A 14,616-nucleotide genomic window follows, 5' to 3' on the forward strand; every position below is an offset into this window, starting at 1 on the left:
AGAGCTGGATCCCACGATCCCAGCCAAAACCAAGAATCAGATGCTTCACTGGCTGAGCCACGTAGGTGCCCCTAAAAATGCAATAACCTTTATAGCATCCTCATGCTTTCTCTCCCAATCTGACCCTGCAACAGCTTGTACCCTTTGAAAGGAACAGATCCATGTCTTCCCTATTGGAAAATTCTTCATGCACAGCGTGAAGCCCACCTCACAAAAGACATAAAACAGATCCTTCTGCGCAGGGTAGGTGTCCGGGACAAATCACGGAGAGAGGTTTTTTCCTGGGCTGCCTCCAGCTCCTCCCGCATGCTGGATCTCAAAACCTTCAACAACAGCAAGGAGAAACTGTTCAGTTGTTGCAAAATGTAGGCACTGCGGGGCTCCTCAGGGAGGTAAGCTAGGCCACCTGCTGTTACAGTTAGTAGGAAATAGAGACACCAGAGATGTCCTTGCACGTGGAAGGTGAATTAAGGAGTGAAAGGAACTTCAAGATAATTACGTAGCAACAAGGACTCTTTAAACACAAGATCTGAGTGGGCTGCAGGGCATCAGAATGGATGTGTATGTTAGACATTCAGATCAGGAAGGGAATCAGATGTGAGTTACTTGGATTAAGGCCAAAGCTCCATTTATGCTAAATGGGCACAACAGACTTGGAAGCTGAGCTTGAACTCAAACCTGTGAGATCATGACCTCAACCGAAGTCGGGCCCTTAACCAACTGAGTCAGGCCCCCCTATCACTGCCTGATTGAAACCTGGCTACTTCTGGGGCTCCTGGGTGGCTCAGTCAGCTAAGTGTCTGACTTCAGCTCAGGTCATGATCTCACAGTCCGTGAGTTTGAGCCCTGCATCGGGTTCTGTGCTGGCAGCTCAGAGCCTGGAGCCTGTTTCAGATTCTGTGTCTCCCCCCACCCTTGCCCCTCCCTCGCTCATGCTTTGTCTCTCTCTGTCTCAAAAATAAATAAACAAAAAAAGTTTTTTAAAATAAACCTGGCTAGTTCTACCTTAACCTGTAAGACCCATTTCAAATGTAACTACCTTCAAGTAGCATTAAGTTCCTACACGCTATGGTCCAGGATATGTCTCCCTCTTTGGTATTCATATTCCACCCTTGCTTTATTTCAAATTACCTGTCTATTCATGAACCTAGCAGTGGACCCAACCCTGCAGACTCTGGCAAATGGTCCACACACCAATGGACCCAGACAGCAGACCCGCTGAAGAACCCTGCTAACTGGTCTCCCCAGAATCCCAGCCATGGGGATGGGTGAAGGGTTTTTTTCTGCCAAAGATAGACTGTAAAGCCTGGAAGAGGTGACTCCTTCTCCAAACACACAAACACGAATTAGGGGGAAAAACAAAATATAAACGTTGATAAGAGAGTTGATTTTTTTAAAAAAAGAACAAAATGGACAAACTTTTAGTGAGACTGACCATGAGAAAAAGAGAGAAGGCTCAAATAAATAAAATCGGAAATGAAAGAGGAGACCTCACAATTGATGCCACAGAAATAAAGAAGATCATAAAGACTAATCAAAAAGCTACATGCCAACAAAGTAGACAACCTGGAAGAAATGGATCAATTCATAGAAGCAAACAAGCTACCAAAATGTAATCAAGAAGAAATAGAAAACCTGAAGAAACAAAACTAATAAGGAGATTGAAACAGTAATAAAAAGTATCCTAAAAATACAAGCCCAACACCAGATGGTTACCCAGGTGAATTCTATCAAACATGTGTTATTAACACTGACCCTTCCCAAACTTTTCCAAAAATAGAATAAGAGGAAACACTTACAAATGTGTTTTAGGAGGGCAGTATGACTCTGATTCCAAAGTCAGACAAAGACAAAATTATAGGCCCATCTCCCTGATGAACAAAGGTAATAAATTATCAACAACACATGAGTAAACCAACTTCGACAGCACACGCATGCCATGAATCAGTGGAATTTATTCCTGGGATGCAAGCATAATTCAACATAAGCAAAATTTTAAAATGTGATACACCACATTAGCAGAATGAAGGTTAAAAATCATATGATCATATCAGGGCGCCTGGATGGCTCAGTTGGGTAAGCATCTGACTTTGGCTCAGGTAATGATCTCCCAGATCGTGGGTTTGGGCCCCTCATCGGGCTCTGTGCTGCCAGCACAGGGCATGCTTTGGATCCTCTGTCTCCTCTCAAAAATAAGTAAACATTTTTAAAAATCATATGGTCATCTCAATAGATGTAAAAAAGCATTTGACAAAATTCAACACACATCCATGATTTAAAAAAAACTCTCAAGGAAAAAGGTATTGAAAGAACTTACCTTAAAGGCCATATATGAGAAACCCACAGCTAACATTATACTCAATGGTGAAAAACTGAAAGCTTTTTCTCTAAGATCTGGAACTAGACAAGAATGCCACTTTAAAACTACATAGGATTGGGAAGTACTAGCCAGAGCAATTAGGTAAGAAAAAGAAACATAAGGTGTCCAAATCAGAAGAGAAGAAATAATTATCTCCTTTGACAGATGACATCATCTTATATGTAGAAAATCCTAAAGAAGGGGGCGCCTGGGTGACTCAATTGCTTAAGCGTCTGGCTTTGGCTCAGGTCATGATCTCACAGTTCGTGGGTTCAAGCCCCATGTAGGGCTCCATGCTGACAGCTCAGAGCCTGGAGCCTGCTTCAGATTCTGTGTCTCCCTCTCTCTCTGCTCCTCCCCCCTCATGCTCTGTCTCTCTCTTTCTCAAAAATAAATAAAACATTAAAAAATTTAAAAAAAAGGAAACCCTAAAGACGCCTCCAAAATATTGTTAGAACTAATAAGTGGAATTCAATAAAGTTTCAGGATACAAAATCAAATTATAAAAATAAGTTGCATTTCTATACACCAGCAACAGACTATCTGAAAATGAAATTAAGAAAATATCTGTTTATAATAGCTTCAAAAATAATAAAGTCTTGGGGTTCTTGTGTGGCTCACTAGGTTAAGCATTCAATTTTGGCTCAGGTCATAATCTTGCAGTTCATGAGTTCGAGCCCCGCGTCAGGCTCTGTGCTGACAGCTCAGAGCCTGGAGCCTGCTTCGGATTCTGTGTCTCCTTCTCTCCGTCCGCCCTTCCCCCACTTGTGCTTTGTCTCTGTCTCTGTCTCTCTCAAAAGAAACAAAACATTAAAAAAAATCCTTAGAGATAAACTTAGCCAAGGAATGAAAGACTGATACACTGAAAATTATAAGCCCTGAAGAGATTAAAGCAAACAAAAGGAAAAAAGGAATAAATCCCATGTTCATGGGTTGGAAAAGTTAGTATTATTAAAACACCCAGCTGAAGTCGGAGGCTGAACTGACTGAGCCGCCCAGGTGCCCCTCAAATAAATGTTTCTAAAAGGAGAAGGGTGGGGAGAAAGAGGGGGAGAAGGAGAAAGGGGAGGGGGAAGAAGAAAAGGGGGAAGGGAAGGAGGGGGAGGAGGAGAAAAATAATCCTGAGTTCCAATCCAAGGCGGCAATATAGGAAGACCCTGAACTCACTTCCTGCATAGGACGCACCAATCTATATGTATTTACAGAGAAATCCATCCTGAAGAAGATGGGTTCATCCTGAGGGTCGATGGAACAGCTTCTGCACAACAAATGATAGAAAGACCACACAGAGAATGGCAAGACAGATGGAGACATGATAGATAAGGGGACGCCCACCTCGGCCACTGCAAACTGGAGTGGGGAGGGACAGTGCCAAAGGACTATGAGCAGACTTGTCTCCCCTAGGGCCCAGGAAAATAAGGCCAAAGTTGAAAAGAGTACCTGAATTATAAAAGAGTAAGCCCTACAACTCTGCCAAATGGCAGGGTTGCTGTTGGCACACTCTCCAGGTCAGAGGGAGAGTAAACCTCCCCACCTTGATAGCATAGATGCGTGCAGAGTCCAAGCTCCTTAGCCAGCTTACTGCCTCAGTGAGCCCTGGGCCCCTCGCCCATACCAGCTCCAGTTTTCTCACCAAGGTGCCCCAGTGTGATGCACACCAGGACACCCCTGGCCAACACTGACTACAGCTCTGGCTGTCTCTCCTACACGACACAAGTGCAAAGCATCTTGGGACACTCCAGGCCAGCACCACTTTGACTCCAGATGACTTGCCAGGGCACCTCCTGTGCGGAGTACCCTTGGACCCTCCCTGGACTGCACCCACCTCAGCTCCAACCACTTGCTACGGTGTCCCCTGTACAGAGTGTCCCGGTACAGCCTAGCTTGCACTCACTTCAAGTTCAGCTGTCCTGCCAAGGTGCCCTCTATGCAGAGAGACCTAGAACAAGCCAGCGTGTGCTCACTTAAGACTCGGCTGTCCTGCTAGGGTGTCTTCTGCATGGAGAGCCCCTGGAGCCCCAAGCTTGCTCTTCCTTCAGCTTCAGCTGTCCTGCCAAGGACCCCTCTGTGTAGAAAGGCCTGGGACCACCTTGGCCCATGCCCGCTTCAGCTCCAGGCCTCCCACCAGGACAGCCCTAGCACGGAGCACCCCAGGACTCCCAACCACAGCTCCAGCCAGCCAGCAAAAGTCATCAGACACAGAAAATCTACACAGGGGATAACCATACACAAGATGATTCTTTCAAGTCTCAGAGAAATGCTGTTCCAGCTAATTCATAAAAACAAACACAAGAAGTCAAGCAACATTAGGAGGCAGAGAAACATGCTCCAAATGAAAGAACAAGACAAAACCTCAGACAAAGAACTAAATAAAGGACATAAGCAATCTATCTGATAAGTTCAAAGTAATGGTCATAAGAATGCTCATCAGACTGAAGAGAAGCATGGATGAACTTAGCAAGAACTTCAGTGAGGAGATAGAAACTATAAAAAAGAACCACTCAGAGTAACAGAATACAATAACTGATATGGGGGAAAAAAACCTAGAAGGAATCAACAGCAGTATAGAGGATGCAGAACATATCAGTGATTTGGAAGATAGGGAAATGGAAAATACTCAAGCTGAAGAGCAAAAATAAAAAAAGAATTATAAAAAATGAAGATAGGTTATGGGACCTCTTAGATAACATCAAGCAAACAAACATTCATGTTATAGAGATCCTAGAAGAAGAGAGAAAGGGAGAGAAAACTTAGTTAGAAAAATAATAGATGAAAAATTGCCTATCCTGGGGAGAGAACACACACCTAAATTTAGAAAGCACAGAGAGCCCCAAAAAAGATGAACCCAAGGAGTTCCACATCACAACACATAATAATTAAAATGCCAAAGATTAAAGCTAAAGAGAGAGTTTTAAAAGCAGCAGGAGAAAAGCCACTAGTTACATGTGAGGGGAACCCCATAAGACTATCAGCTGATTTTTCAGCAGCAACTTTTCAGGCCAGAAGGGAGTGACATGACATATTCAAAGTGCTGAGAGGGAAGAAAAAGCCCTACAGTCAAGAATACTTTACCCAGCAAGATTTCCATTCATACTTGAAGGAGAGATCAAGAGTTTCCCAGACAAACAAAAGGTTAAAAATTCATCACCACTAAACTGGCCCTATAAGAAATGTTAAAGGAACTTCTTTAAGTGAAAAAGAAAAGGCCATAATTAGAAGTGAGAAGATTCAAAAAGGAAAAATTTTCATAAGTAAAAGCAAACTTACAGTAAAGATAGTACAGCAATCACTTAGAAAGCTAGGATCAAGGTTAAAAGACAAAAGTAATAAAATCAATTACAAGTAAAGAATTAATTACAGGGACTCACAAAATAATAAGATGTAAAATATGACAATATATACATGAAATGAGGAGAGGGAGATGAAAAGGAAGTTCTTTTAGAATGTGTTCAAACTGAAGTGATCAACTTAATATAGACTACTATATACTTGGGATGCTATGTATGAACCTCTTGAAAATCACAAACCAAAAACCTATAGTAGACAAAAATAAAGAGAAAGAAAGTCAAGCATAACATTAAAGAAAGTTATCAATTACAAGGAAAGAGAACAAAAGAAGAAGAAAGGAACAGAAAAAGACTACAAAAACCACCAGAAAACAACAAAATGGCAATAAGTACATGTATATCAATAATTACTTTAAATGTAAATGGTCTAAATGCTCCAATCAGAAGACATAAGGTGGCAGAATGGATTTAAAAAAACCACAATACTTATCCATATGCTGCCTGCAAGAGATCCACTTCAGACCTAAAGACATATCCACACTGAAAGTGAAGAGATGAGAAAAAAATATTCCATGCAAATGGAAGCAAAAAAAAATTGGGGTAGCAATGCTTACATCAGATAAAGAAGACCTTAAAACAAAAACTATAACAAGAGACAAAGAGGGGCATTACCCAATGATAAAGGGAGCAATCCAATAAGAGGATATAACACTGTTGGTGGGAATGTAAATTGGTGCAGCTATTGCAGAAAACAGCATGGAGGTTCCTCAAAAATTAAAAATAGAAATACCATAGGACCCAGTAATTCTACTACTGGGTATTTACCAAAAAAAACCAAAAACACTAATTCAAAAAGACATATGCACCCTTACAACTTTATTTACAATAGCCAAGATATGGAAACAACACACATGTCCATTGATAGATGAATGGATAAAGAAGATGCGGTATGTGTATAATATATATGTGTGTATATAATGCACATATTACATAACATACACATATATACATATACATCCATAAAAAAGAATGAGATCTTGCCATCTGTGGCAACGCCAATGGACCTAGAGGGTATTATGCTAAGTGAAGTAAGTCAGACAAAGACAAATACCACATGTTTTCACTTATGTGGGGGATCAAAACACCAAAACAAACTAAAAAAGCAAAAGCAGATTAATAAATATAGAGAACTGACTGATGGCTGCCAGAAGGGTGGGAGGTGAGCAAAATGGATGATGAGGAGTGGGAGGTATAGGTTTCCAGTTGTGGAATGAATAAGTCATGAAGTAGAAAAGTACAGCATGAGGAATATAGTTAATGGTATAATAGTGCTGTACGGTGACAGGTAATACAGGTAATAGCTACATTTGCGGTGAGCGTAGCATAATGAATAGAGTTGTTTATCCCAGAAACGAATATAACATACTATTCTTCAGTAAGGAAAGAAAAAAATCCTAAAATTCATATGGAAACACAGAAGACCTTTAATAATCAAAAGAATTTCTAAACAGAAACAAAGACGGAGGTATCATATGTTCTTATTTCAAAATCTATTACAAAACTACAGTATCCAAGAGTATGGCACTGGTATAAAAACAGACATGCAGCCCAACGAAGCAGAATAGCAATAAACTCAGCATATGCAGTCATGTGATCTTGGACAGTGGTGTCGAGAATTTACAGTGGGAACAAGATAGTGTCATCAGTAAACGGTGCGTGGAAAATGGATATTCACATATAAAAGGATGAAACTGGAAAGTTATCTTACACCGTACATAAAAACCAGTTCACAAAAGGTTAAAGACTAAGATGTGAAGACTGGAAATAAAGAAGCAGAGAACAGAATGGTGTTGGGGGATTTGGGAAATGGGGACATATTTGTCAAAGAGTACAAAGTTCTAGTTATAAGAGGTGACTCCGTCCTAGGGATCCACTGTACAGCATACTGCCTATCATTAAAATATTATACTGTATATTGAAATTCTGCTATTAGTTTTTATATTGAGTGTTATCACAAAAAGTAATGAATGAAAAGGGTAGGAGAAAGTTTTTGGAGGTGATGATATGTTTATTGCATATGTGGTAGTAATGATGTTTGGATGTGTACTTATCAGATTCACCAAGCTGTGTACATTAAAAATGTACAGCTCTTTGTATGTTAATTATAATACCTCAATAAAGTTGTTTTAAGAAAAGTCCTTCAAGAAAACTTCCAGACTCATTCTATGAAGCCAGCATTACCTTGATTCCCAAATCAGACAGAGACCCCACAAAAAAGAACTACAGATCAATATCCCTGACGAACATGGTTGCAAAAATTCTCAAAAATATACTAGCAAATTGAATTCAACAACCTATAAAAAGGATTATTCACCATGATCAAGTGGGATTCGTTCCTGGGCTGCAGGACTGGTTCGATATTCACAAATAAATCAATGTGACACATCACATTAATAAAAGAAAGGATAAGAACCATATGATCCTGTCAATAGATGCAGAAAAAGCCTTTGGTAACATACAACATCCTTTCTTAATAAAAACCTCAAGAAAGTTGGGATAGAAGAACACATTTAAACACCATAAAAACCATATATGAAAAGCCCATAGCAAATATCCTCCTCAATGGGGAAAAACTAAGAGCTTTCCCCCTGAGATCAGGAATGTGACAGGGATGTCCACTCTCACCGCTGTTGTTTAACATAGTGTTGGGAGTCCTAGCATCAGCAATCAGACAACAAAATGAAATAAAAGGCATCAACTCATCAATTTCTTACCTGACAAATTTCCAAAGGCAAGGGAATTAAAAGCAAAAATGAACTATTGGGACCTCATCAAGATAAAAACCTTCTGCACTGCAAAGGAAACAATCAACAAAACTAAAAAGCAACCGACGGAATGGGAAAAGATATTTGCAAATAACATATCAGATAAAGGACTAGTATCCAAAATCTATAAAGAACTTACCAAACTCAATACCTGAAAAACAAATGATATAGTGAAGAAATGGGCAGAAGACATGAATAGACACTTTTCCAAAGAAGACATCCAGATGGCTAACAGACACACGAAAAGATGCTCAATGTCACTCAACATCAGGGAAATACAAATTAAAACCACAATAAGATATCACCTCACGCTGGTCAGAGTGGCTAAAATGAACAAATCAGGAAACTACATATGCTGGTGAGGATGTGGAGAAATGGGAATCCTCTTGCACTGCTGGTGGGAATGTAAACTGGTGCAGCTGCTCTGAAAAACAGTGTGGAGGTTCCTCAAAAAACTAAAAATAGAACTACCCTACAACCCAACAATAACACTGCTAGGAATTTACCCAAGGGATACAGGAGTGCTGATGCATAGAGGCACAGGTACCCTAATGTTCATAGCAGCTCTTTCAATTATGGAAAGAGCTTAACTGTCCATCAACTGATGAATGGATAAAGAAGATGTAGTATATATACATACACAATGGAATACTACTTGGCAATGAGAAAGAATGAAATCATGACATTTGTGGCAATGTGGATGGAACTGGAAGATATTATGCTGAGTGAAACAGGTCAGTCAGTAAAGGACAGATATCATATGTTTTCACTCCTATGTGGATCCTGAGAAACTCAACAGAAGACTATGGGGGAAGGGAAGGGGAAAAATAGTTACAAACAGAAAGGGAGGGAGGCAAATCACAAGAGACTCTTAAATACAGAGAACAAACTGAGGGTGGATTGGAGGGTGGAGAAGAGGGGAAAATGGGTGATAGGCATTGAGGAGGGCACTTGTTGGGATGAGCACTGGGTATTGTATATAAGCTAATTTGACAATAAATTATATTTTAAAAAAGAAAAGAAAACTCCTTCAGGGACACCTAGGTGGCTCAGTCAGCTAAGTGTCTGACTCCCGATTTCAGCTCCAGTCATGATCTCACAGTCATGAGGTCAAGCTCCATGTTGGGCCCCCCCCACCTTAACATAAAGCCTGCTTGGGATTCTCTATCTCTCTGTCCCTCCTCCCCTTCTCAAAATAGATAAATAAACATTAAAGAAAAAGAAAAATCTTTCATATGTACATTGAACATGTTTTCAGGAATGTTTTATTGCTTCTCCTTGACTGTCTAGACTCTAAGCCTCCCCCTTTTCAATGAAACAAGGGTAGATGATTTTTCCTGGTCTCTATCAGCATTCTTTCCATTCCCTTATCATTGCAAACAGGAACGTTAACAATATAAATACCATATGATCTGGCAGTTTCACTTCTGGTTATATATCCCAAAGAATTCTAAACAGGGGAGAGATGTTTGCACACACAGTTTCATTGCAGCAACAGCCAAACCATGGAAGCAAACCAAATGACCATCGGTGGATGAATGGACAAAGAAAATGTGGTATACACACACAACAGAATATTATTTATCCATAAAAAAGGAAATCCTGCTATATGCTACAATATAGATGAATCTCAAGGACTTTGTTAAATGAAATAAGGCAGTCACAGAAGGACAAATACTGCACGATTCCACTTATATGAGGTACATAAAATATTAAAATAACAAAACAATGGGTGGAATGGTTTACCAAAGACTAGGGACAAAGGATATGGGAAATTGCTATTCAATGGGTACAGAGTTTTAGTCATGCAAGATGAAAAAGTTTTAGAGATCATTGTACTTATAGTTAACAATACTGCATTTCACAGTGAAAAATTTAAGAAGATAGATCTAATCTGTGTTATTTTATTTATTTTTAAACATTTGTTTAACATTTATTTATTTTTGAGAGACACAGAGAGAGATCATGAGCAGTGGAGGGGCAGAGAGGGACGCACAGAATCAGAAGCAGCCTCCAGGCTCTGAGCTGTCAGCACAGAGCCCGATGCAGGGCTCAAATCCATGAATGGTGAGATCATGACCTGAGCTGAAGTTGGACGCTCAACCAACTGAGCCACCCAGGCGCCCTATAATCGGTCTTAACTTTAAAATGTATATTAATTTTTTCTTATTAATACCTAAAGTTCCTTGAAACATGGGATTCTGAACCACACGTGCCTAGCACATTATAATTTTTTGATAAATAATTTATACATTCATGACATGATGAATGGTTCACTTTATGATCCACAGCAATATCGGTCTTCCAAGCCCAGGGTGGGAACTAAAAAGGACTTCTCTGAGGCATTTCCATAGAGTCATGCTCTTGGAGCCTGTAATGAGCAAAATGTAAACTCCACAAAGCAGAGATTTGGATTGTTGTGGCCAATACCATATTTCCTGGAGAGAACGGAAGTGGCCCAGGGAGGCACTCAGTAATACACCATTAATGAAAGAGTGTATGACCTAATTAACAATTAAGTGATCCTCCTTATGCTCTATTCTGCATGGCCCCTAAGCCTCCCTTCTACTGGTCTGACTATACTGAAAAAGGACCATCAGAATATTAATGGAAAGGAATGGATTAGTCTTTGTTACTTTCTCTAACATAGAGACAAACACACAATCTTTGCAATCAGAAACACTATGAGCTATCTGCTCATGTGTTGAGTATAATATCCATGGCTAGTTCTCAGCAACAGGATGTTCTCTCTTTATGTGAACTCAAACAGTGTTGACAGCCACTGAGAACCAGGACAATGATATGAGAAGACCCCAAGTCAGACTTGTGTTCCCACCCTCTATTCATCCCAGGGACACCAGCTGGTGCCTATGTCAGGGTGAGTCTTGGGTCTCCCCTACATCCCATAGCCAACTCTCTTTCCTGTTCACCTCCATGGTTAGGGTGTCCCCGACATTCTTCTTTCCATTCAGGAGGGCAACTTTTCTAAGTGCCTTTAAGCCCTTCTCGGGTTTGTTGGTGATAATCAGACACCGAGCAGACTCCACCAGCCACCTGATCAAAGAAGACAGAGGTGTGGTCAATTCCCATGTGCCCATTTTTCACATACCTTTGGCCCGAAATGCCTCTCCCTTCTCATCTGGTATCTACCTCTTGTTTTTTTTTATGCCAGCCAATAGAAAACCAGCTGATTCTGTACCTAGGAAGCTGTGAGGATAACCTCTCCACGCTGTAGACTTTCATTAACGGCAATACTGCACCCCACATCTTATTCAGGGGGATGTTACCAGGTTTAGGAACTAAAAATAATGTGCCTCATTAAATCTGAATTCAGATGAACAGTGAATTAAGAGTAACTCTTGAGTATAACTACGTCTCATGCAATATTTTGGACATACTCACCCTGAAAAGTATTTGTTATTGACTTGAAATGTTACTTTAATGAGGCACCCTGTATTTTATCAGGTTAGTAAATAAAAATACAGAACTCTCAGATAAACAGAAATTTCATATAAACAATGGGTAATTTTTGGTGTGGCTATGCTTCATGCAGTATTTGGAATGCTATACCAAAAAATGTATTATTTATCTGAAATTCAAATTTAATGGAGTGTCCTTGATATTATCTGGCAACTCTGTGTGTTTAGCTTCTTGCACTGGATGTTGGACATGTAAGGAGAGCACGTGCTCAAGTGTTAACTAAGGATGAAACTGAACTCTTGTCTTCATTCCATGTGTCTTGCATCCAGTATCCTCTAACACAAAGGGAGAAACGAAACTTATACCTTGAGAAAAGAAAAATGACAAATAATGGTACAGAAAACACCAGCTGAAGGGTATGCCAGTCTTGAATGGCAAAAGCCAGTCCTCCCTGGATCATCTGTCCCACGCATGCACCACATGTGGCCACTGCCATTCCCATGAGTTGGAATTTGGGCACTGTCCATTCTACAACTGAAAGAAGAAAATCAAGCAGGATTTTGACTTCAAAGTTGGGATTTCAAAGTTAAAGCTTGGAGAATGTCAAGATCCAAGGTGTTTACTTACTAAGCATTATGCTGTTTATCAGGATGGTCTTGGTGGCAAAGCCAGCCAGGAAACGGAGTGTACAATAAATGAGGAAGGTGGGAGCTAAGGCTGCACAGGTGTCGGTGATGGCGAGCTGGAGGAAACACCACTTGAGAATTAACGTCCTCCCCAACCTGAGGAATGGGAACAGGTTAGTTTTGGGAATAACAACAACCTGATGGGAAAATTAACAACAACAAAAAAGACAAGCTTTGAAATTCAGGGGATGTTTTTGTTTTTTTGTTTTTTATTTTAGTTTTGAGAGAGAGAGAGAGAGTGAGCGAGCATAAGCAGGGGAGGAATAGAGAGACAAGTAGACACAGAATGTGAAGCAGGCGCCAGGCTCTGAGCTGTCAGCACAGAGCCTGATGCAGGGCTCGAACTCACGAACTGTGAGATCATGACCTGAGTTGCAGTCAGACGCTCAACCAACTGAGCCACACAGGCGCCCCTGGGAAGACCAACTCTTGATTATCTGTTGATTCTTTCAAGTCTCAAGGGCAAAGTTCCACTTATTAAAACATCCCCCTTGAGCTCCTGGGTGGCTCAGTTGGTGAAGTATCTGACTTCAGCTCAGGTCATGATCTCACAGTTTGTGAACTCGAGCCCCACATTGGGCTCTGTGCTGACAGTTCAGAGCCTGGAACCTGCTTCTGATTCTGTGTCTCCCTCTCTCTCTGCCCCTCCCCTGCAGGCACTCTGCCTCTCTCTCTCAAAAATAAATAAACATTAAAAAAAAAAAAAAGGAGTAGGAGTTCCCAGAACCAACTTTCCTGTTTGTAAATACGTCCTGCATATAACAAAGCTTCTTCCCCAATCTGCTACCAGACCCTTGGAAACCAATCGACGCCATATAAGACAGGTTGCAATACTGGAAATTTTAACACATCACGTATGTCTTGTACTATCACATGTAGTTAATATAGTAAAGAGTCTGTGCAGTGTCTGGAACACAAGGCACCTGGGACACCTGGGTGAAGTCAGTTAAGCGTCCAAATCTGGGTTTGGGCTCAGGTCATGATCTCATGGTTTGTGTTGGGGTCTCTCTGCTGACAGTGAGGATCCTGCTTGGGATTCTCTTTCTCCCCTTCCCTCTGCCCCTCCCTCGCTTATGCATTCTCTCCCTCTTCTTTCAAAAATAAATAATTTTTTAAAAAATAACACAGGGACCTGTTATGGACTGAGGTGTGTCCCCCTCCCCCAAATCATATATTGAAGCTCTAATCCCCAGTGAAATGTGTCTGGAGATGGGCTGTGGGGGAGGTAGTTAGGATTAGATGAGACCTGGGAGGTCCTGATGATGGGATTAGCGACTTTATGAGAAGAGGGACCAGAAAGATCTCTCCCCTTCTCTTTCCACCATCTGAGGCCCTAGAAAGAAGACAGCTGACTTGAAGCCAGGAAGAGAGACCTCACCAGGAACCAAATCTTTCTGCACCTAGATCTTGAACTTCTCAGCCTCTGAAACTTGAGAAAATAAATGTCTGAAGTTTAGGCCTCCTAGTCTATGGTATTTGGTTGTGGTAGCCTGAGCTCTAAATCTGTTCCTGGGGCTCCGGGACCATGCAGGTCACGGCTACACTATATAAAGGAACATCCATGGAACAAAACATCAAACTGCTGATGGTGGGGCGCCTGGGCGGCTCAGTCAGTTAAGCGTCCAACTTCGGCTCAGGTCATGATCTCACAGTTTGTGAGTTCGAGCCCCGCATCAGGCTCTGCGCTGACAGCTCAGAGCCTGGAGCCTGCTTCGGATTCTGTGTCTCCCTCTCTCTCTGACCCTCCCCTGCTTGCACTGTCTCTCTCATCTCTCAAAACTAAATTAAAAAACATTAAAGAATTTTTACAAAATTGGTGATGGAGTTGCCTAAGAACTCCTCTCTGCTAAGTCTGGGTCTTTTTTTTTTTTTTTTTTTGAGAGACAGAGAGAGACAACATGAGCAGGGGAGGGTAAGGGAGAGAGGGAGACACAGAATCCGAAATAGCCTCCAGGCTCTGAGCTGGCTGTCAGCACAGAGCCTGACTCGGGGTTTGAACCCACGGACCATGAGATCATGACCTGAGCCGGAGCCGTATG

The 14,616-nt window shown here is 41.2% G+C and overlaps 1 protein-coding gene across 1 annotated transcript in view; it reads right to left on the reverse strand.

Moving 5' to 3' along the window:
- Positions 1–14,616, reverse strand: part of LOC115271934 (solute carrier family 22 member 9-like) — a 30,402-nt gene that overhangs the window by 4,838 nt on the left and 10,948 nt on the right. The window contains exons 3-6 of the mRNA XM_029914900.1: positions 12,519–12,673; positions 12,257–12,425; positions 11,402–11,525; positions 208–323 (exon numbers count right to left, since the gene is read on the reverse strand). Of these exons, the coding sequence (XP_029770760.1) occupies positions 208–323; positions 11,402–11,525; positions 12,257–12,425; positions 12,519–12,673 (564 nt within the window). The remainder of the gene's footprint in view (positions 1–207; positions 324–11,401; positions 11,526–12,256; positions 12,426–12,518; positions 12,674–14,616) is intronic.

The sequence above is a fragment of the Suricata suricatta genome, chromosome 11 (assembly GCF_006229205.1).
Source record: "Suricata suricatta isolate VVHF042 chromosome 11, meerkat_22Aug2017_6uvM2_HiC, whole genome shotgun sequence".
NCBI lineage: Eukaryota > Metazoa > Chordata > Mammalia > Carnivora > Herpestidae > Suricata > Suricata suricatta.